This window comes from Gymnoscopelus braueri (genome assembly GCF_963280865.1).
Source record: "Gymnoscopelus braueri genome assembly, chromosome: 2".
Classification (NCBI taxonomy): Eukaryota; Metazoa; Chordata; class Actinopteri; order Myctophiformes; family Myctophidae; genus Gymnoscopelus; species Gymnoscopelus braueri.
Genome location: NC_137604.1, coordinates 9,186,309 through 9,207,653, shown reverse-complemented (window position 1 = coordinate 9,207,653; position 21,345 = coordinate 9,186,309). Strand labels below are relative to the sequence as shown.

General features: G+C 41.2%; 1 protein-coding gene across 4 annotated transcripts; it reads right to left on the bottom strand.

The window, feature by feature from the left end:
* Positions 1-11,994: 11,994 nt before the first annotated feature.
* LOC308105490 (Fc receptor-like protein 5) lies at positions 11,995-19,997 on the bottom strand. 4 transcript variants are annotated; one of them, XM_080456243.1, is made up of 9 exons: positions 19,867-19,997; positions 18,599-18,640; positions 17,274-17,438; positions 16,930-17,034; positions 16,576-16,839; positions 16,146-16,275; positions 14,776-14,855; positions 13,801-13,874; positions 13,367-13,641 (listed from the first exon to the last, which is right to left on the bottom strand). In XM_080456243.1, exons 1-8 carry the CDS (start codon positions 19,895-19,897, stop codon positions 13,822-13,824), a joined length of 870 nt encoding a protein of 289 aa, XP_080312369.1. In that variant the 5' UTR covers positions 19,898-19,997; the 3' UTR covers positions 13,367-13,641; positions 13,801-13,821. The 4 variants fall into 4 exon arrangements, with proteins under 4 accessions (XP_080312371.1, XP_080312370.1, XP_080312369.1 ...); XM_080456242.1 differs by having other exon boundaries at positions 14,776-14,862; positions 16,150-16,275; XM_080456245.1 differs by lacking the exons at positions 13,367-13,641; positions 13,801-13,874 and adding an exon at positions 11,995-12,200.
* Between the last annotated feature and the right edge of the window lie 1,348 nt (positions 19,998-21,345).

Here is a 21,345-nt window from a genome sequence, read left to right as displayed (position 1 = left end):
GGGTAACCATAAAGACATGTCTCCGAATTTTCAGGAAAATTATGCTAAAACCGGAATAATAATGCTAAAACAACTGCATGGGAACAAATTCCTTACCAAATGTCTTCACTAATGTGTTTGTAAAGGCTCCAGGTTTGTTAAATGAAACTGCTGTGTGGGGTACCTGCAACCGTATCCAGGGAAAACAAAAAAGTTTGATTCTGCCTTAAAGATCCAGACAAACAGAAATGATGCTCAAATTAATACACCTGCAATAGAAATAAATTCATAGTTGAACAGAATACACATAACACTTGTTATACAGTATAACACCTAACTGGTACCCAGTGGTGGAAAAAGTATTCACATTGTTACTTAAGTAAAAGTATCAATACTGCAATGTATAGTCCGGAATTCAAAATGTACTTGAGTGTACAAAAGTGTTGGTATCAAAATGTATTAAAAGTACCAAAAGTAGAAAGTACTCATTATGCAGAATGTCCCATTTCACAAGTTTTCAAATACATAAAATGTATACAAATCTTTTGAAAATAGCAGATCTACAAGCACAAAGTGTCTCATCGCGAGCTTGTATTTTCAAATGACTTTGAAAATAGCCGATTTATATAGGGTTAATGTATGTTTTGTAATATTAATCAAAATCTACAGTAACTAGTAACTAAAGTTTTCAAAGAATTGTAGTGATAAAAGTAAAACATTTGTCTCTAAGATGTAGTGGAGTTGAAGTAAAAGTACAGAAAATTGGAAATACTCCAGTAAAGTAAAAATACCTCAAAATTGCACTTAAGTACAGTACTTGAGTAAATGTACTTAGTTACTTTCCACCTCTGCTGGTACCTATACAGTACATTCATTAATAGAGATGAAAAGAGAGAGAGAACATCTAAGAGAGAATGAGTGTAAAGGGGAGGAAGAGAGAAATAGAGAGAGGAGAAAAACGAGAGAACAATAATGAGCTTCAAGTATGGAACAGGATGTGAAAGAGGAATGAGACAACATATTAAATATAACTATCCGCATCTCTTGAATTTAAAAAAGCACCTCGGCTCACACACACACACACACACACACACACACACACACACACACACACACACACACACACACACACACACACACACACACACACACACACACACACACACACACACACACGTACATGTGATCAGTGAGTAAGCATCTGCCTCCTTAGTTTGGTTTTCTGTCACAGTGGATTATAATCCATAATGAGTACATTACACTTTGGATTAGATCTAGACACATTTCAGGTGTTTAAAGTTGTGTTGGATCATTAGTTCTCTGTGGATGGAATGTATGCATCTCTACATCACATGCAGTCTGCAGGACAATCATATAGTTGAATATTGAACTATGATTAATGTGCCTTGCAAAGTGAAACATTATTGACATGATCTCTCTCTCTCTCTCTCTCTCTCTCTCTCTCTCTCTCTCTCTCTCTCTCTCTCCACACAGTGGTGTATCTCCTCGTCTGCTGTGGACCTGCTCAGACAGAGGGTGAGACAACTTCAATACATTGCATTATGGGTAGTGTGAGACAAGCCATCTGATGTGTTCCAACCATCCTGTTAATACACTTTGTAGGACCATGGCTCCCATTGGAGTATAGACCATCTTCGACTCTTCTCCATCCAACAGCACTGAGGAGATAACTGACACATCATGACACATCAAAGTCATTGAAGACTTTACAAAGAGCAGTCTAGTGCTGAATGTATAATAGTTATGGATTAAAAGAAAGAGAATAGGCAATATTGGCCATTTTAATTGTCCATATTATTTTTGTACAATCTTTTGATGTTCCTGTTTTTTCCCCACTATTTCTCTCTCTCTCTCTCTCTCTCTCTCTCTCTCTCTCTCTCTCTCTCTCTCTCTCTCTCTCTCTCTCTCTCTCTCTCTCTCTCTTCCAGTGTCTCTGAGAGTCAGCCCTGAAAGATCACAGTTCTTTCAATGTGAGTCAGTTTCACTGAGCTGTGAGGAAGAAGGGATCTCTCTGCCGGGGTGGTTTGTGAAAAGGTCTGTGAAAAGACATGATGAGAGGTGGAGGAATGGAACCTGCAACTCTGAGTGGGGAACCATCAAAGGTATGTATGTATACATACATACATGTATGTATGTATGTATGTATGTATGTATGTATGTATGTATGTATGTATGTATGTATGTATGTATGTATGTATGTATGTATGTATGTATGTATGTATGTATGTATGTATGTATGTATGTATGTACGAACGAACGTACGTACGTACGTATATATGGATGGATGGATGGATGGATAAACTGAAATCTCTCTCTTTTCTTTGTGATTCTGTGTAGGAGTGTCCTGTGTCACCTGGTTCCCGTTTGATTGGGACAGTGGATTGTACTGGTGTCAGTCCATGTCAGGAGAAATCAGACGTTTCGTCAACATTTTGATCTCTGGTATTATCTATATATAATTACATCAAAAATATGTAGTGGGTACTGGGTACAGACATATTTTGCATACTATCATTGTTAACACTATACACCTGCGGTTGTTTGGATGTTCATAACTAAAACTACTGCTTCTAGATGGAGATGTGATCCTGGAGAGCCCTGTACTTCCTGTGATGGAGGGAAGTGATGTCACGTTCCGCTGCTTGTACAAAAAGAAATCAACTAGTTATGTATGCGGTGACCCGACAACATGGGAAACATCCTCTGACCTCCCAGCTGAATTCTATAAAGATGGATCGCTCATCAGGACTGAGTCTACAGGACAGATGACCATCCACAGGGTTTACAAGTCTGATGAAGGATTCTACAAGTGCCACATCTCTGGCCTAGGAGAGTCAACAGAGAGCTTGATGCCTGTGAGAGGTGAGAAAGTCATGCAATAATGCTGAATAAATAAATCAACTCCTCACAACATTTGCCAAAATCCCCCAATATGCTTCTGCTGATAATTGCTCTCGTTTTGAGCGACCTATCAGCACACACCTGCTGGCATGGGTCCTGCAAGTTTGACAGAGCAGGTGTGTGCTGGCAGGTCGCTCAAAACGAGAGCGATTACCAACAGAAGCATATTGGGGGATTTTGGCAAATATTTTGGGGGCGCTACCCACACAACCTTTACAAGTTATACCTTGTTGTAAAGGTGTGACTAATCAACGATAAAAATGTTATAAAATACAATACCAATTGGTATTATTGAAGTGGAGAAAGAATCGACCAAAGTTAAGTTTCCAAACGTTTTGTGAGGAGTTTAGATGACAAGGCAAAGCGTGCAAAAGCCCTGCTAGAGGCTCCAGGGGCCCCTAGAGTCTGTGTTGCTCGGCCGCACCCCACATTATCAAAGTGTATCGACCAACTGTAAACCAACTCTGAGCAACATTGTCCATCCTCAGAGCCCCACACTCACTAGTGCTTCTGTCCTCTCTTCTTCAAATGTGTTTAAGAGGAATCTGTGTCTCATTTTGCTTCAGATTCTCCGGCCTCCAAAGACCTTACCCCTTCGACTGTCCCTCCCCTTCTCTCACTCCCTCCCCCTCTCTCACTCCCTCCCCCTCTCTCACTCCCTCCCTCTTTCTCTCTGCCCCCCTATTTCTACCCTCTGATGGGGGCTGGAGTCTCCATCTTTCTGCTGATTCTGGGTCTGTGTGTCTGGAAGAAATGCAGAGGTACGTCAATGATGTTCACACAGAGAAGCTGGTTCTGATGTGATGTCACTGTTCCTTGTGACTTGTGGCACAATCAACTACAAACACTGTGCCTTTATCCTTGGAGGTCTCCTTTTTGTCTAGTCTATAGGCTTGAACTCTGTCATCCATCCATCACTGTTCACATTGATCATACTGTTCACCTTGATCATACTGTTCACCCTTATATTCCCATTTTTTACTTTATATTTTATAAAATTATGTTCACACCAGCCCCTTTTAAACATAGGCACCGCCTTTATTTTACATTAAAAGCTGTCTTTAAAAGGCTCTGGTCAGTGCATTTTCTTTTTTTTTGTGTGGCCTAGCAGAGTGCTAGGTCAAAAGTTTATTTCTAAACATAATGAACTATCATTCATAAGTGATGTGATGGTGCTTGATTGACTACTACTGTGCTACACTATGATTGCATCTAGATTATAATCAATGAACAACTCTACATAAAACATACAGTGTACTAGGGCATAATACATTTAACGGTATAAATATATTTATGGTACAACTTATTTATTTAATTTACAGATCCCTGTTGTGTCAGGTAAGTACAGTACTGATCTCTGTCTATTCATCAACATCCCAGCAGCAGATTCTATCTGGTTTTATACTTCACTTCTACTAATTATGAATATTTTAATACAGACCTGTTCAGTCTCAGGGAACCAATCAAAGTGGGACTCCTGATGATGTGCACTGCCCACAAGGTCAGTCTTTGAACCAATCATGTTGGCTAAGGACAGGAAGTTCAGGACAACTGGTTCTAATTAAAATCTAAATATGTGTATTTGTTTAGTTCATTTCCCCCCCCCTACTATTTAGCAGAATCATTAACACCATGTTTAAAATAAAACAATTATCCAATATCCCTCCTTTAATATGTATTCATTTACCTTTAGGCAACATCTATGAAGTAATGAAGCGACTTGAACATGGTACAGTATACACTTTTTAAAATGTTATCATACCACACTGTTATCAGAACCACAGAATCACTGAGCAACTCTCCATCAAACCATGGTATAGCAATATTTACGTACAACTTACTGTATGTGGCCTTTTCTTTAATGTACAGATCCATGTTGTGTCAGGTGAGTACAGTATTGATCTCTGTCTAATAATCTACATGACAGCAGCATAGATTACATCTGGTTTGTTGCTTCATTCCTGTTTAATATATATGTTTTAATTACAGATGCATTCAGTCTCAGGGAACCAGTCAGGGCTTCGCTGCAGACCAGAGGACCGATCAAAGTGGGTGTAATGTCCTCGCTGTGGTGTTGGTATTATTTGTTTGCAAACATTGAGGCTGTACGAGCAGGTGCCGGTCGCAGATGCGTAACTACCGTGACACAGCCAGCGTAGTTGGGTTGGGGCCCCCGAGACATTTGGGGCCCACCCGTGCCGTCGATAAAATAAAATGATAAATATACCGTATACAGAGATGCAATGCGATGGCCAAAATGCAAAACCTCCTATGTGCAAATTTCATGATTTTCGGATTTCACTGTGGATGAGGACTTTAGGCTATGCTGCACATGCTCAGTCTGTCTGCAAGATAGTCCCGCCCCTCATTTTGTCAGAAAAAGTCATTTGACTAAAACCTCCTATCTTGTTCAGTGCCAATTAGTGCTAAAATGTTGAAGCGCAAAGCCTCTTATCTGCACCAGAACTAGTTGAGCAGCAGACAGAGCTGAAACTTGGGAATTTTATGTTATGTAGACCGTCTAAATGTCTTTCAGTTTGTAGTCATCTATTATTTTCAAAATAAAAAAGTGTCTTCCCCTCTTACTAGTTAAGTATTTGTTAGTAACTCTGTCAAGTTAATTGCATTGCCTTGTTGATTGCTAATGATTAGTGTCAGGTGGTGACACTTTTATCACACCAAGAGTGTGAGTTGATAAAAAAAAAAAATGGTAATACTTGATTCAGTACTGTAGAATGTCTTGATCTCAAAATGAGCATAAAAAAAGCATTATTTAACAAAAATAATGTTTGTTTGTAAGCCTAACTATTTCTAGGTAAAAACCTCCTATATGCATCTATGTAGATAGGAGGTCATTTTAGGTATAGATAGGAGGTTTTGGCATTGAACATTTTGAACTTGTGGTTAGAGGTTGTCATTGCTGCTTAAATGTGAATGTCATTGTCGTGATTTTTTATTAATTGCAGATCAAAATCACACGTGAACACCGTGGCAGCCAACAACCCTGTGAAAATATTGTGGTGTGTCGGTTGGGGGGTATGAGGGTATGGGGGTGGGATGGGGTTTGGAGTTATAGGGTGTGGGAGGTGTGGGTGGTGGTTGGGGGGGTATGGGGTGGGGGGTGCATGAGGGTTTCGGTGGGTGGAGTTTGGGGGTTGTGGTGTGCTGGTTGGGGGCATGGGGACCGGGGGTTCTGGGAGTGGGGGTAATGGGTTGGGTGGGATTTGGGGGTATGAGGGTATGGGGTGGGATGGGGTTTTGAGTTATGGGGGTTGTGAGGTGTGGGCTGGCAGTTGGGGGGTATGGGGTTTGTGGGAGTGGGGGAGTATTGCAGGTGGTGGAGTTGGGGGGTAGAGGGTATGGGGGGGATTATGTTGAGGGGGGCATAGGCCAGTTAGGCCGGATCATAAAGGATAGGGTCTTTGTGATGCGAAAGTGTGGTCTAGCCAACACCAACTCAGGACTCCTGAAGTGGGATGGGGTTTTGAGTTAGGGAGGTGGAGGGGTGTGGGCTGGCAGTTGGGGGGGGGGGGGGTTGTGGGAGTGGGGGAGTATTGCAGTAGGTGGAGTTGGGGGGTATAGGGTATGGGGGGGATTATGTTGAGGGGGGCATAGGCCAGTTAGGCCAGATCACACAGGATAGGGTCTTTGCGATGCGAGAGTGTGGTCTAGCCAACACCAACTCGGGACCCCTGAAGTGGGATGGGGTTTTGAGTTATGGAGGTGGAGAGGTGTGGGCTGGCAGTTGGGGGGGGGGGGGGTTGTGGGAGTGGGGGAGTATTGCAGGTGGTGGAGTTGGGGGGTATAGGGTATGGGGGGGATTATGTTGAGGGGGGCATGGGTCAGTTAGGCCGGATCATATATAATAGGGTCTTTGCGATATCTAGCATCAGGGTCTTGAGCTCTACAGTATTGTTGGCTAAGCTGTTACGCCGAAGTGCATCTACGTAGGTGGTGCACTTCTTGTCTCTCCTGGCTTTGCCCTGGGTTGGCTCTCATAGTGTTAGTTTGCTTGCCACTAGTTATGGGTCCCTGACGCAGTGCCCTGCCTCATCCTTCTCTCTCTGACTTTGTCTGTGACCCATGGTAGGTTCCTGTAGAGGACCACATTTCTGATGTGGTCCGTCCATGTGACTCCTAGTGCCATTCATAGCATTCTTGTGTAGACTCCATCCAAGGCCCTTTCCTGTTGTGCTGTGACGGTCCATGTCTCAGCCCCATACAGCAGTACCGACTCCACTGTAGCTATACGAACAGCCGCCTCTTGAGGTCTTCTCCCATGTCTGATTTCCACACTCTCCTCATCCCATGCAAGGCATTCCAGTCAAGTGCCCCCCGGACCTTCAGGTCCTGTTCCATTGAAGCAGTCCAGGCCCAGGTTATTAGAAGTCCTGGACTGCCTCGAGTAGCTTGTCTCCATCATCTGAACCATCTTCTCAGGAACTCCATAGGCCCGGTGAATGTTCATCAGATTCCCCCGGTGGATGGTGCCAAAAGCCTTTTGGAAGTCATGAAGGTGATCACCACTGAAATATTCCGCTCCTTACTCCTTCCAGAATCCTCCTCAGCACCAGTATCTGCCCGAGTTTCTCATTACAGGGTCTAAGATGGGTCTAAGACGGTTGAGGATCTTCCTGTTAGCCGTCTTGGCAACTTGTGAGCTCAGGCTAATGCCTTGGTGAGTTTGCCTGACTTTGGTACTGGATCGATGATCATTTTGCTCCACAGCTTCGGCAGCTCACCACCTCGTCTATGGGCACATACATCAGAACCTCTGCTGTCACTCCATCTTCCCCGCAGCTCTTGCCTCACTTGATAGAGCCTTGGCCCTCTGGTACTCATCCATGGTGAACCGTCTGGTTTGGGAAGGTCATGGAAGACAGGAGCATCGGATCATCCTCTTCTTCGGTTGAAGGAGGATTTCCTAGGAGTGTTTTGAAGTGCTGGTACCATGTTTCAACTCGTTCCTCTGCGCTTTCTCCCCAGATCTTGGAAGTCTGAGAAGAGCTTCTGCCAGAAATGTCATTGATGAGCTTCCAGCTCTTGCCATGTTTCTGGTTAACATGCACCTCTTTGATGTCCCTGATCTTTTGGGTCAGCTCCCGTTGTTCCAGTTGCATACACTTGATATAGCTCCTCCTTCCTCCGCTTATATTCCTCCCTCAGACCCTCTCCTTTTTGGGCAGCGACAAAGTCCCTGTGTGCTGCTCTCATCTCCTCCCTGGCTGTGGTGATTCTAGGGTCAAGGCATCCGTCTTTCCTCCTTGCTTATAGGCTCTTTAAGGTTGGTGATCCAGTTGTATGAGTTAGGGGAGTTGGAGGGCATGAGGGTTTGGGTGGGTGGGGTTTGGGGGGTGTGTTGTGCTGGTTGGGGGGAATGGGGGTTGTGGGAGTGGGGGGGTATTTCAGGTGGTGGAGTTGAGGGTATAGGGGGGATTATGTCGAGGGGTGCCTGGGCCAGTTGTTTTGTAGTCCAGCTAATGGGTGGGGTTTGGGGGGTGTGTTGTGCTGGTTGGGGGGAATGGGGGTTGGGGGAGTGGGGGGGTATTTCAGGTGGTGGAGTTGAGGGTATAGGGGGGATTATGTCGAGGGGTGCCTGGGCCAGTTGTTTTGTAGTACACCGAATTGTTGTTGTTTTGGGAAAAAAGCGTATACAGTCTACTAACCATTTCATACCATTGAAAATGACCTAGCGTATACCCACGACCACACGCATCTCGTGCAGGGAATGATTATTGTATACCTCAGAAAACAAACCTAGACCACACCACTGATGCAACTGTTTGCAGCTGTAAATGTATGTATTTACAGCCTGTACTATTTATCATTATTTAGTTATGCAATCACTTAACATCACAGTGCAAAAGCTCCTATCTGCAGAATTATCCAGGAAAAGTGGGGAAAAACCTCCTATCTGCATTTGCAATATGAGATCAGTGTAATTAACATATAATATTGTAATATAATCAAGAAATCCAGAAACGGTGAATTATGTGATGGGTATCATTAAAAAATAGCATTGTGCAAAAGAGATACAACATTTTGTAGTTTTCTTTTTCATTTTCCCAACAATGTTAATTTTTCAGATAGGAGGTTTTGCGTTTTGGCCATCGAATGGCAGTTGCCAGAAATTTGAAGTCTGAGCCCGGTGGCTACTGCTATAGCACAGTCTGTTCTGACTCAGTGCATGCAATTCAGACGGAATGTTACTTCACGGATGTAGTCGCCAATCAGAGCCTCACTAAATGTATCATTATGCAATGAGAAAGTATGTATGCCCCCCCCCCCCCCCCCCCCCCGTAACAACGAGGTTGTTATCGACGAGAAAGTGACAATTGTTTCAGAAAAAACAATGAGGACCAAAATAGCGCAAAGAACAAGGTCATGTAAACCTACTTTAGGGGTTTTTTTTGGGGGGGGGGAGATTTCCCGGATTTAAACCACACTGTGAACTGCGACTTTAAAGTCCATCAGTTCATTATGTCTTTGTTTTTCATGCTATTTTGCTGAATAAGGAACACAATTAAAAACATGTCTAAAATAAAACAATAATCAAATTGTCCACTTTAATATTTATTTAGGAAACACAGCCATCTATGAAGTAATGAAGCGATCTAATGACCCTGAAAATGGTACAGTATACTGATTACATGATGTTCTCATGCTGTTGTCCAGAGTTATTCCTTTTGAGGCCAAGTGGTTGTTGAGTTAATGTCCAGTGAGCAGAGATATCTATGTGACATCAAGTATGACGCACATTCTGCAAAGCTTAATTTCTTCAATTCATATTTCACCAACAGAATCATAAAGACGATGAAGTGTAAAATGCCAGGCTACTTTGTGCTGCATGTTCAATGACAGTCTACCCTGTACATTTTTGTAACTCTGTTTCAGGTCCTCAGATAGAGATGTGTAGGACAATCCAACATGACAGATGCTCCAAACATCAAATCGCCATAGAAATAAATGAATAGACTAATGTTTATGATATGTGCCACGGCATGACTGTTTAGTTTAGTTTAGTTTATTGCAGTCAATTTCTGGTAACATAGTTAACATTTCATAGGTAATACAGGAGAAAAAAAGATATAAAGAAAAGATAACCACATTTCTGACCAAAAAGGTATAGGCTGAAGCCATAGCTTATTACGCCTACCCTTTTACAAAACGAAGAAAAAAAGTAAAGTTAAAATGGAGTGAAAAAAATAGACAAACAAAAAAAAAAGAAAGAAAAAGAAGCAAGGTACAAGAACAAGACACTTTTCTGTACATGTGCGTTTTTGCATTGCTTTACAAGTAGTATAATGTACGTGCTATGATACAGAAGGCACATTCCTTTTATTCCGTAATTCCGTAAATTATAAAATTCAGTTTTTTATAATTATCTATCAACTTATCTTTTTATATATTTTTTTATGTTTAATGAGCTGCACAATTTAAGATTTTTTTATCAAGGCTGTTCCACAAAGTTACCCCTGCGAATGTTGTAGCCTACATCTTTGTTTGGCATTTTTGGTTTTTACTTGTGAGTATATGCATGTACTCATAAGATTATACTTTGTTTGTCTTTTATGAAACATCTTATGGATACTGTCCTCAGGCTATTATTATACTGTTATTGATTTTGTACATGAGTTGAGCGATTTTAAAGTTTGAATTTGTGAATAATGTGTTGGTTGGCTCATAGTAATCAACTTGTTAACACTTCTTATAGCTTTTTTTAAGTATGTATATTGGGTTACTTAATGTATATTGTATGTATATTGGGATGACTGTCACTTTTATACATCATATACTTATACTTTTATACATCATATACTTAATGTATATTGTATGTATATTGGGTTGACTGTCACTTTTATACATCAACTGTCTGTGGCAATGCCTAAAGGTTAAAGTTCTTGGGTGAATGTGTACGATTTATACTTGTGCAAAATAGTTGATATAAGCTTACCATTATGTCAGGGTGTGTTTAGCACAGCTGTTTTGACCGTACTGTTGTATCAAACATGTTAATAAAGTATTAAATCAATCTATCAAAAACCTACTTTGTGGTTTCTTCTAGACAAACACCAAGCAATGCCATCAACTCCATTTCAATGTCAGAAAGCAGACATTGATAACATCTAAACAGCTCTTCACGTTAACTCATTTACAAATGAAAATACTCTGTTACAAGTAAAAGGCCTGTGTTCAAAATGTTACTTGAGTAAAAGTACAAAAGTATTGGCATCAAAATATACTTAAAGTACCAAAAGTAAAAGTACTTGTTTTAAAATAGCAGATCTACAAGCTCACAAAGCGTCGCACCGCGACACGTTGTGAGCTCATCATGTGAGCTCATCATGTGAGCTCATCATCTAAAGCAACTAAAAGCCCACGGTGATAGAATCCCAAATGCAGTTACAGTACAACATGGTAGCAGACGATAGTCATATACAGCCAACGGTTCCATTTAGATGTACTTTTACTACTGTCAAAGGTATCTTTTAGAATTACTTGTACCTAATTAGCTTACTGTAAGAGACACAACGTTCATATACCTAAATATTGTGAGATATTTACTGTAGATATTCATTGTAGTTGCTCAGAGCCACATCATTTATTTTCTATGTTATAGAAAATACATGATGTGTAGCTCCGAGCAACTATACAATGCATGGCAAACAGCACCACCTTCTGGCTGATTACAGCTACTGATCACATTAATCACATAAACACCTCCTCACATGTTTGGTGGCAGTTGCTCAGGAGGTAGAGCAGGGCAGCAGGCGCTTGAGGTTCTCTGTTTGATCCCCGGATCCCCCTGAGTTAGTGTCGAAGTGTCCTCGAGCAAGACACTGAACCCTTAACTGCTCCTGATGAGCAGGTTGGTACCTTACATGGTTTCCTCAGCTGTGAATGGGTGAATGTACCATGCATATTGAGACGCTATATAAATGCACCATTTAACATTATCAGCTAAACCCTAATAGATACATCACAGCAGTTTAAATTCAATCATGGTACTTTATTATTATGCATACAACTGACACAAATATTTATGTTTTATTAATAATAACAGTCCAGGGTCCTGGCTATTATTCAATGACTTTGAAAACACCATCATACACATTGTAGCCTACCAGTGAGAGTAAACAGGTAGTCCCAGAACACTCAAAAACTAAAACAATATTATAATATATATTTCAAAGTGATAATGATACAACGCTATAAAAGCAACAGATAATGGTAATGTTGTGGTTGTGTGAGCAGCTACACAACAACAGGTCAGATGACCAGCTTTCCTCCACGGAGACCTACAAGAGTCAACAATACATATCTAAATCATTTAAAAACATGTTTACAATGAAACAAAAACCTTTTCACAACTTAAAACCCTTTGTTAAAACACGATCATTTTCATATCTTAAAATCATTTCAAAGCATCATTACAATAAATGGAAGGAAACCATTAAGCACCTTTGTGTCTTGATGATTACCTCTCACCTTATGGGTTCACAATATGGATATAAAATAAACTCTTTATGAACACACATCTACAGTATAGGCTATCTACTGTATCCATATATATACCACATCTAAATCATCTTTAATCCAGCTGTCTAAAACAAATGAATATCTTCACCATCCAATTAATAAGTAATGTGTCTTTCATTGAGAGAAATGTTCATCCAATCAACGTGTTGTAATTCTTTTGAGGTTACTGTCTATATGTTACTTCCTAGACCCCCTGTTGGTCATAATGGGACATTTATATTCGGGTGGAAACCTTGTAGGCTATGTCCAAAATGGTTCCTTTTTTATAAAAACCTTTTAAAATAGCCGATCAACAAGCGCACAACGCCTCGCGAGCGCGCTTGTCGATCTGCTATTTTCACTACTTGTGTGCGACACTCTTGTATGATGAAGTAGGGCGTTCATTTAGGAAAAAACATAAAAAAACATAAGAAATATGGAGATGCTGTACAACAAGGTTTCTGCCCGACAGCAATGATATAGAATATTTTGCACAAGAATTCAATCTTTGGCATGCACCTGAGATCTTTAACCTCCGGGCTTAGCCACAGTAGATTCTCAACCTGCAGGGCCATGAAGATATTGCAAGTGGGCCCCCAAATAATAATAATAATAATAAACACTACGATTTTTTATAATAGTAGGCTATAACATTGATAATTTTTTTTAAAGAGATATTTCACTTTTAAAAAAACTTTGTGTTTTTTCGATTACTTTTTTCATTTATTTTTAATATTTTTTTGGGAAAATGAAAATAATTAAATACAATAAAAAAATCGAAAAAACACCGCCCTCTCGCATATTAGGAGGGCAGGATGAGTCACCAGAACCAAGGACGGGTGTTTTCAATGAATCTAACATGGTTAAAATGGAGTTTGAAGTTATAGTGGGTTTGTATAGGAAGGAATAATAATGTATAGGAATATCTAAATACTGAATCAAGCAACTTAAAAACGGTCTGGGGGGCTCACAAAGGCCTGAGTAGACGATAAAATGACCCAACGTTTTTTTGAAAGTGAAATATCCCTTTAAACCTTGAAAAATTAGTTTTCAAATTAGCTCGGCCCTCCCATCAGATGGATGGATTGCGAACGCTTTCGAGATTTTCAAGTGGGCCCTGATCCACAAAAGGTTTGAAGCCACTTCTCTATAAATGTATTTCTATGTGGATTTGATGTATGGAGCATCTGTCTTTTTGGATTGTCCTACACGTCTGAGGACCTGAAACAAAGTTACAAAAAAAATTTACAGGATAGACTGTCATTTAACATGCAGTACAATGTAGTCTGGCATTGTATCTACTGTCATACTTCCTTAACTGTGGAATATACAGCTTCAGAAATAGTCAAAACATAATGCCGGTGATCAACATACTGTTACCTTCACATCAATTTTGTAGACTCATTCCATATTTGAATAAACTGGATCAGCAACACATTTAGGCCTTGATGATTCTGTGAGTGAAACATGAGTTGAAAGACAATTAGAAGCTTTGCAGAATGCAAGTTATATATGAACAGTTTGATGAATACGTTGGTGTGTATTCAACACTCATTTGGTTGACAGAGTTTGTATTTCACCAAGTTATTTTTTGAAAAATCGTGGAAGATTTGTGCAAAATATTTTAAAGCGAACATTTCTGGGGGTCCCAGGAACAACATATTTTGAGATGGGGGTCTGTGGCCAAATACATATCATTTTGGGGGTTCTTGACATGGAAAGGTTGGAGCGTCAGTCACTGATATAGCAACATACTGTTAGGATTAGAAAACATTTTTAGATATGTGTTTAGCCAAGGACCCCCATCTGAAAATGTTTTGTTCCAGGGACCCCCCAGAAGCAAAGACTTGAGTTACAAATATTTCCTTTAAAAAAATATATTCAAAGATTTTCACGCATTTTCACGATTTATTTTCAGAAATAGCAGATCTACAAGCTCATAGCTTGTATACCTGCTATTCTTTTTAAATATATGTTTAAAAAAAATCCTAAATCCTAACAGTTTATTTATATTTTTTATTATGTTGCTATAATATCAGTGGTTCTCAAACTTTTTTCATGTCAAGGACCACTTAACCTCAAAGTTATGAATAACTCTGGACAGTATATGACATGAAAACATTTAAACAGTATACTGTATTATTTTCATAGTCATCAATCACATTCATTACTTCATAGCCTTTGTTTGTGTTGCCTAAAGGTAAACAAACACACACTAAAATGTCCTAATCGATCATTGTTTTGTTTTTTAAATGGTTTAAAATGTGTTAATTGTTGCCCCAGCCCACAGGTTGAGAATGGCTGATCGATGTACTAACTAGTACACAGTGGTAGTGTGGTGTTGAGTTACTCTACCTCTCCTCTTGCTGTGTTTATCTTCCTGTTTCACGTTCACATTGGCATAAAATGACACATCTGCAGTCTGTGTGTCTGTCCTACGGCCTGCAGCACACAAACACTCATCATCACATCAAATTATCAATAACAATAAGTTCATAATGTTAAGGCCAGTCCACACCAATCATTCGTGACGCAACTCCTTGCAACATGCAACTACTTGCAACCAGTGTAGGCTTAATGCAAGGACTTTAGGTGCTGCAGCACAGGGCCCCAACCTTGGGGGGGCACCAAACGGCGGGGCAAAAGTGAAAGAAGACACAGCTATCGCCGCAAGAGTGCCAAAATTGTGAAGCAATGGCTGCTGAAGGAGCGCTAAAACAGTGAAACACGTCCGTGAAGCGACAATTTTCTGCGCCCCCCCCAGAACGGTAGGGGTGGGGGGGGGGGCTCAGCGATACGGGTCGTAGCACTGGGCACCAGGAAGGTTTAATCAAAAAAAATAAGTGTTAAATGGCTCTATTTTCTGATCTTAGGCCTTTGCGGCCCGGGCACCTAGGCTTTGGATTTCTCTGCCTGAGGATCTTAGGCAGTGTCCTTCTTTAAATTGCTTCTGAAAACACACCTGTAGGTTAAGTGTTTTTCCTGAGTAATCAGGAAGGATGAGCTAGGGGGAGCAGTCTTGCTCAGGGACACTTTCACACATAGACCGGGGCCGGGTCAGACATCCTCTCTACCCATTAAGCTACAGCCACCCTGGACCCACTGCGAAGGTGAAACAGAAGTGTAGGGAGGCGGGACATCCCCTTAATTTTCTAGTAATTTTCTGCGATTCGATGTACTGATTTACAGTTAGGTGCACACACTTGACATTGTGTGAACCAACAGTCTGTCTCCAGAGACTAATGTAAACAGTATGATCAGTGAACAAGTTTTGGAAGAGCATGCTGTGATGAAATATGTAATTGATCAAATAATATTGAACAGGCATGTAGAATGTACATATAACATTGCACAGGTTCTGCTACACAGGTATTGTATTTCGAACCCGGGTCCCGTGTGGAAAGCCAATACCTTACCCACTAGACCGGGGAGATATTAGGTATTTTATTCGATATTTTGGTCACCAGGCAGAGGCTCTGAGCCACTACTGCTACATATAGTATTTTAATGTGTTGAAAAAACACTGAATGAGCTCCAGATTATACAGAACGCTGCTGCTAGACTGTGTGTGTGTGTGTGTGTGTGTGTGTGTGTGTGTGTGTGTGTGTGTGTGTGTGTGTGTGTGTGTGTGTGTGTGTGTGTGTGTGTGTGTGTGTGGGTGGGTGGGTGGGTGGGTGGGTGGGTGCGTGTGTGTGTGTGTGTGTGTGTGTGTGAACATCATTGACGTACCTCTGCATTTCATCCAGACACACAGACCCAGAATCAGCAGAAAGGTGAAGACTCCAGCCCCCATCAGAGCATAAGAATATGGAGGCAGAGAGAAAGATTGGTCCTTGTCTTTGGAGGCAGGAGAATCTGAAGCAGAAAGAGACAAGGTTTTCTCTTAAACACACAGTTTAAGAGATGGGATTCTATTTTAAACGTCAGACATTTCAGTAACGTCTCAGCAGGTAAACATTTACATTTTGATCAAGAGTATCAAATCAGATTTCAGATTTCAGACTTTAAGGATGGACAATATTGATCAGAATAACTTTGATAATGTGGAGTGCAGCAGAGAAGCACAGCCTCTAGGGGCCACTAGTGGGGCTTTTAAACTCTTAGTATTGTAATCTATGTATTTATTTGCTTTGCCTTATTGTATGACTATCTCACCTCTCACATGCATCCAGCTCTCTGGGGACCTTCCAAGGTCAGAGATGTTACACTTGTAGAATCCTTCATCAGACTTGTTAACATTGTGGATGGTCATCTGTCCTGTAGACTCAATGCTGATGAGGGATCCATCTTTATAGAAATCAGCAGGGAGGTCAGAGGATGTTTTATCAGTTGTCTTGTTTATGTACAAGCAGCGGAGTGTGACATCACTTCCTTCCATCACAGGAAGTAGAGGACTCTCCAGGATCACCATCTCTCCATCTGGAACCAACAGCAGTTGAGTTATGACATCGACATCTGTCTACCCACTGCAATATATTGATTATATTCATGTAGTTATATTGATTGTACCAGAGATCCTAATGTTGATGGATCGGCTGAGTTCTCCTGACTTGGACTGACACCAGTACACCCCACTGTCCCAAGGATTCAGGTCTTGTATGACACAGGCCTCTCCTACACAGAAACACAATGAGAAGAAAGGGAGATTTCAGTTAAAATCCATCTGTCTGTCTGTCTGTCTGTCTGTCTGTCTGTCTGTCTGTCTGTCTGTCTGTCTGTCTGTCTGTCTGTCTGTCTGTCTGTCTGTCTGTCTGTCTGTCTGTCTGTCTGTCTGTCTGTCTGTCTGTCTGTCTGTCTGTCTGTCTGTCTGTCTGTCTGTCTGTCTGTCTGTCTGTCTGTCTGTCCCTACATACCTTTGGTGGCTCCCCATTCATTGTTGCAGGTTTCATTCACCCTCTCATTGGTGTTTCTTCTCACAAACCAATCCAGTGTAGAGCTCCCTTCTTCTTCCTCACAGCTCAGTGAGATGGACTCATATTCAAAGAACTGAACTCTTTCAGGACTGACTCTCAGAGACACTGGAAGAGAGAGAGAGAGAGAGAGAGAAAGAGAGAGAGAGAGAGAGAGAGAGAGAGAGAGAGAGAGAGAGAGAGAGAGAGAGAGAGAGAGAGAGAGAGAGAGAGTGAGCACAATAGTTGCTATAGTCCATTTCAGGGTAGTATGGCTCAGGAGGTAGAGTGGCCAACTTGGGATCCGAAGGTTCCAGGTTAGGTTCCAGGTTAGACTCCTGTCCTTGAGCAAGACACTGAACCCCTAACTGCTCCCCACAAGCAGGTTGGTGCCTTGCATGGTTTCCTCCGCCATCGGTGTTTGAATGTGTGTGTGAATGGGTGAATGTGAAATACATTGTAAAGCGCTTTAGAGGAAAATATATATATAAATACATTCCATTTACAATGCTAATATGGAATATTCAAATGGTCAACATTGCCTATTCATTTTCTAGATGAATCTATAACAATTATACATTCACATATTTTTTGGGTGGATAATGTTTTGTCAGGTCGGGATACCAATTTTGTCCAACTAGAAGTTCGGGCTGCTACACACTTTTTGGCTCAGGGAACCCCTGAAAATAACTTTTTCATCCACGGCACCCCTGAATTACATTGTTACTTTATAGCACCTTTCATTTATGTCATATTACACTATAAAAATGTAAATCTTTCCCCCAAAGATACAGTACAGTATGTCACAAGGAAAACTTGAGAGAATATCCGTTTACATACTGAAAATAACTTTATACTTCACATTTAACCACTTAAACCCCAGCATCCCTATATTCTGAGGGGAACATTAGCCATAAATAGCCAATCTACAAGCTCACAACACGTTGCAACGTGTTGTGAGCTTGTAGATCGACTATTTTTGGCAATTTGTTGTAGATCGAAAAAAAGAACGCACCCAGTACAGTGCAACTCAGTTCCATTATAGAGAGTCTACGTATTAAACTGAAGTGATATAGATAAATTCCAAATATGATCAAAGTATTCTGCGGCACCCCTGGGCTAGCGTCACAGCACCCACTTCGAGAAACCCTGCGCTAAGCGGCCCTCACCATACGTCGCACCGCCGATCCGACCAATATGTCTGAGTCATAGTGTCGGGGGCTTTGTCAGACTACCCGTTGTACCTGGTCTCACACTACCCATAATGCAATGCATTGAAGTTGTCTCACCCTCTGTTTGAGCAGGTCCACAACAGGCGAGGAGATACACCACTGTGTGGAGAGAGAGAGAGAGAGAGAGAGAGAGAGAGAGAGAGAGAGAGAGAGAGAGAGAGAGAGAGAGAGAGAGAGAGAGAGAGAGAGAGAGAGAGAGAGAGAGATAGGCTGAGAGTTTACACATGGTAAGACAGATATCTATCTAATCCAGGGGTTATGCAAATAAAAATGTATTCAGTTCTGGATTGCATTCAGTTCAATAGATCATTTCATAGTAGTTCAGTTCATCATGTTATTCAAGGTCATTTCAATAATGTTTCACTTCGCAACATACATGAATCATAGTTCAATATTCAACTATATGATTGTCCTGCAGCGTGCATGTGATGTAGAGCTGCATACATTCCATCCACAGATAACTAATGATCCACACAACTTGAATCACCTGAAATGTGACTATTTCTCATTATTTCCATTGTGGCCTTTTGAGTGCAAGTGTGTGACCTCTACTACCCTCTACATGTGTGTTTGTGTGTGTGTGTGTGTGTGTGTGTGTGTGTGCGCGTGTGTGTGTGTGTGTGTGTGTGTGTGTGTGTGTGTGTGTGTGTGTGTGTGTGTGTGTGTGTGTGTGTGTGTGTGTGTGTGTGTGTGTGTGTGTGTGTGTGTGTGGGCGCACGTGCAATGCATTGTCTCTTTCTGTTTTTTTCTCTGACTTCCTGTTTCGCTGTTTCAGTCACGTACGTTTTCCCCCTGTCTGTATCTCTCTCTCTTCCTCTCGTTTTCACACCTCTAACATGTCTCTTTTCATCTCTCTACATCTTGGTAAAAAAAAAAAAAGTCATGCTGCCAGTGAAAAACAGGATGTTTAAATGTCCTCTTGTGTGTGACATTAGTAGGTTGACTGAGCACAAACATTGTAGTGATATGAGCATCAGCCAAGCCAGTAACACATTAGTATGACAGGCTGTTGTAATGGCTGACAGACTGGCAGACCTCTAGACTTTAACCTCTAGACTTTAACCTCATTGTTAGCATTCTTTGATACAGACAGACCTCCAGACTTTATGTAATTATAGTTCTACTTCACAACCACCACAGCTTGAGCTTCTATGTTTCTCCATGTAAAAACACAAAACCGGCCTTCCACTTTAATAACCTTATTTGGCAACAAAATAGAGACTTACGTCTCATTAAATAAATGTAAATGAAAATAAGCTCTGCCATGACTAAATAAAGTTGAATGGTAAATATCAACTAAAATAAGATTGAAATAAAGTACTCACATGATACTATACAAGTTGATGCAAATTTCATGGTGACAAACTGCGAAGTGACAGCTATTGGCCTACGTTGTTTGACATCAACCCCTCTGCTTCTTGTTAAGCGCCTCCTTTATGTTAAGACCCTCAACCACACACACACACACACACACACACACACACACACACACACACACACACACACACACGCACACACACACACACACACACACACAGGCCACTTTCACATACGCACGCATGCTGCTATGCGTCATTAAAAGTGCTACATCCTTTTAAGTTGGAACCCATCATACTGTGAAGAGTTTTGCGGTGAACACGTCAGTTTCCTTGTTTCTTAGTAAAACCTAGACTCTATAACATGCGTGGGCAACTGGCGGCCCAGGGGCCACATGCGGCCCCCACCTTCACTTAATGCGGCCCGCAGGTTAATATTGGAATACTGATATATTATTGATTTCAGCTGTTACAATTCCAAATATGCAAACATGACCCGCTTTAATTACTTCTGTCTACATTAGTAGCTTAATGACTAGTATTGAAATTCTATGGTCTTTTTTATGTCCAATGTATTCGTATTTAAGTTCATAAAGCTAACATAAGTATAACTGAATGCATTTGAAATTAAATGAAAATGTTACTTTTCAGGATTCCAATTCAAAACGAGTCGCTCTGCGACTCGTTTTGAGCTTGTAGATCAGCTACTTTTTGCTACTTTTGTGTGACAAAGAATGGCGAAAAATACGGAGGTGTCTGCCCGACAGTATATGCAATGTGGCCCTCTGGAGTGAGTGTGGAAATATAGTGGCCCTCTCCATCATCAACGTTGCATCACCCCTGCTCTATCCACCTGTTTCCGCGGGAATTTACTGGAGCAAAAATCCTGTGTGGGAAACATCCTGCGGACGGACCGGAAGTAGGAATTAGCAGCTCAGTGTGTTTACATTTGCCAGCAGAACGTAGCTGTAGCGTCACTGGTCGCATAGGCTATGCGACCAGTGACGCTACAGCTACGTTCTGCTGGCAAATATAAGCACACTGAGCCGCTACTTCCTACTTCCGGTCCCCCCGCAGGAAGTTTCCCACACATCAGGAAACTACCCGCGGAAACAGGTGGATAAGGAGGGAGAAAAAAAAGTCCAAGCCCTGCAGCCTTTATAGCATTTAATAAAAAAGGCTTGTAGGCTGGGTCGTTTTGTTCCCTCTCCTGAATGAGAGCGACAGTGGTTCAGTAGGAGAGAGAGAAATGAAAGAAATTATGTATAGGTAAAATAAAGATCACTTTCTCCTATGAAGGCAGTTGCTCAGGCACTGGTTGGCTCCTATGCAGTGGTGGAAAAAGTACTCAAATGTTTTACTTTATAGGTAAAAGTATCAATACTGCAATGTAGAAATACTCTGTTACAAGTAAAAGTCTGGAATTCAAAATTGACTTGAGTAAAAGTACAAAAGTATTGGTTTCAAAATGTAGCCTACTTAAAGTGT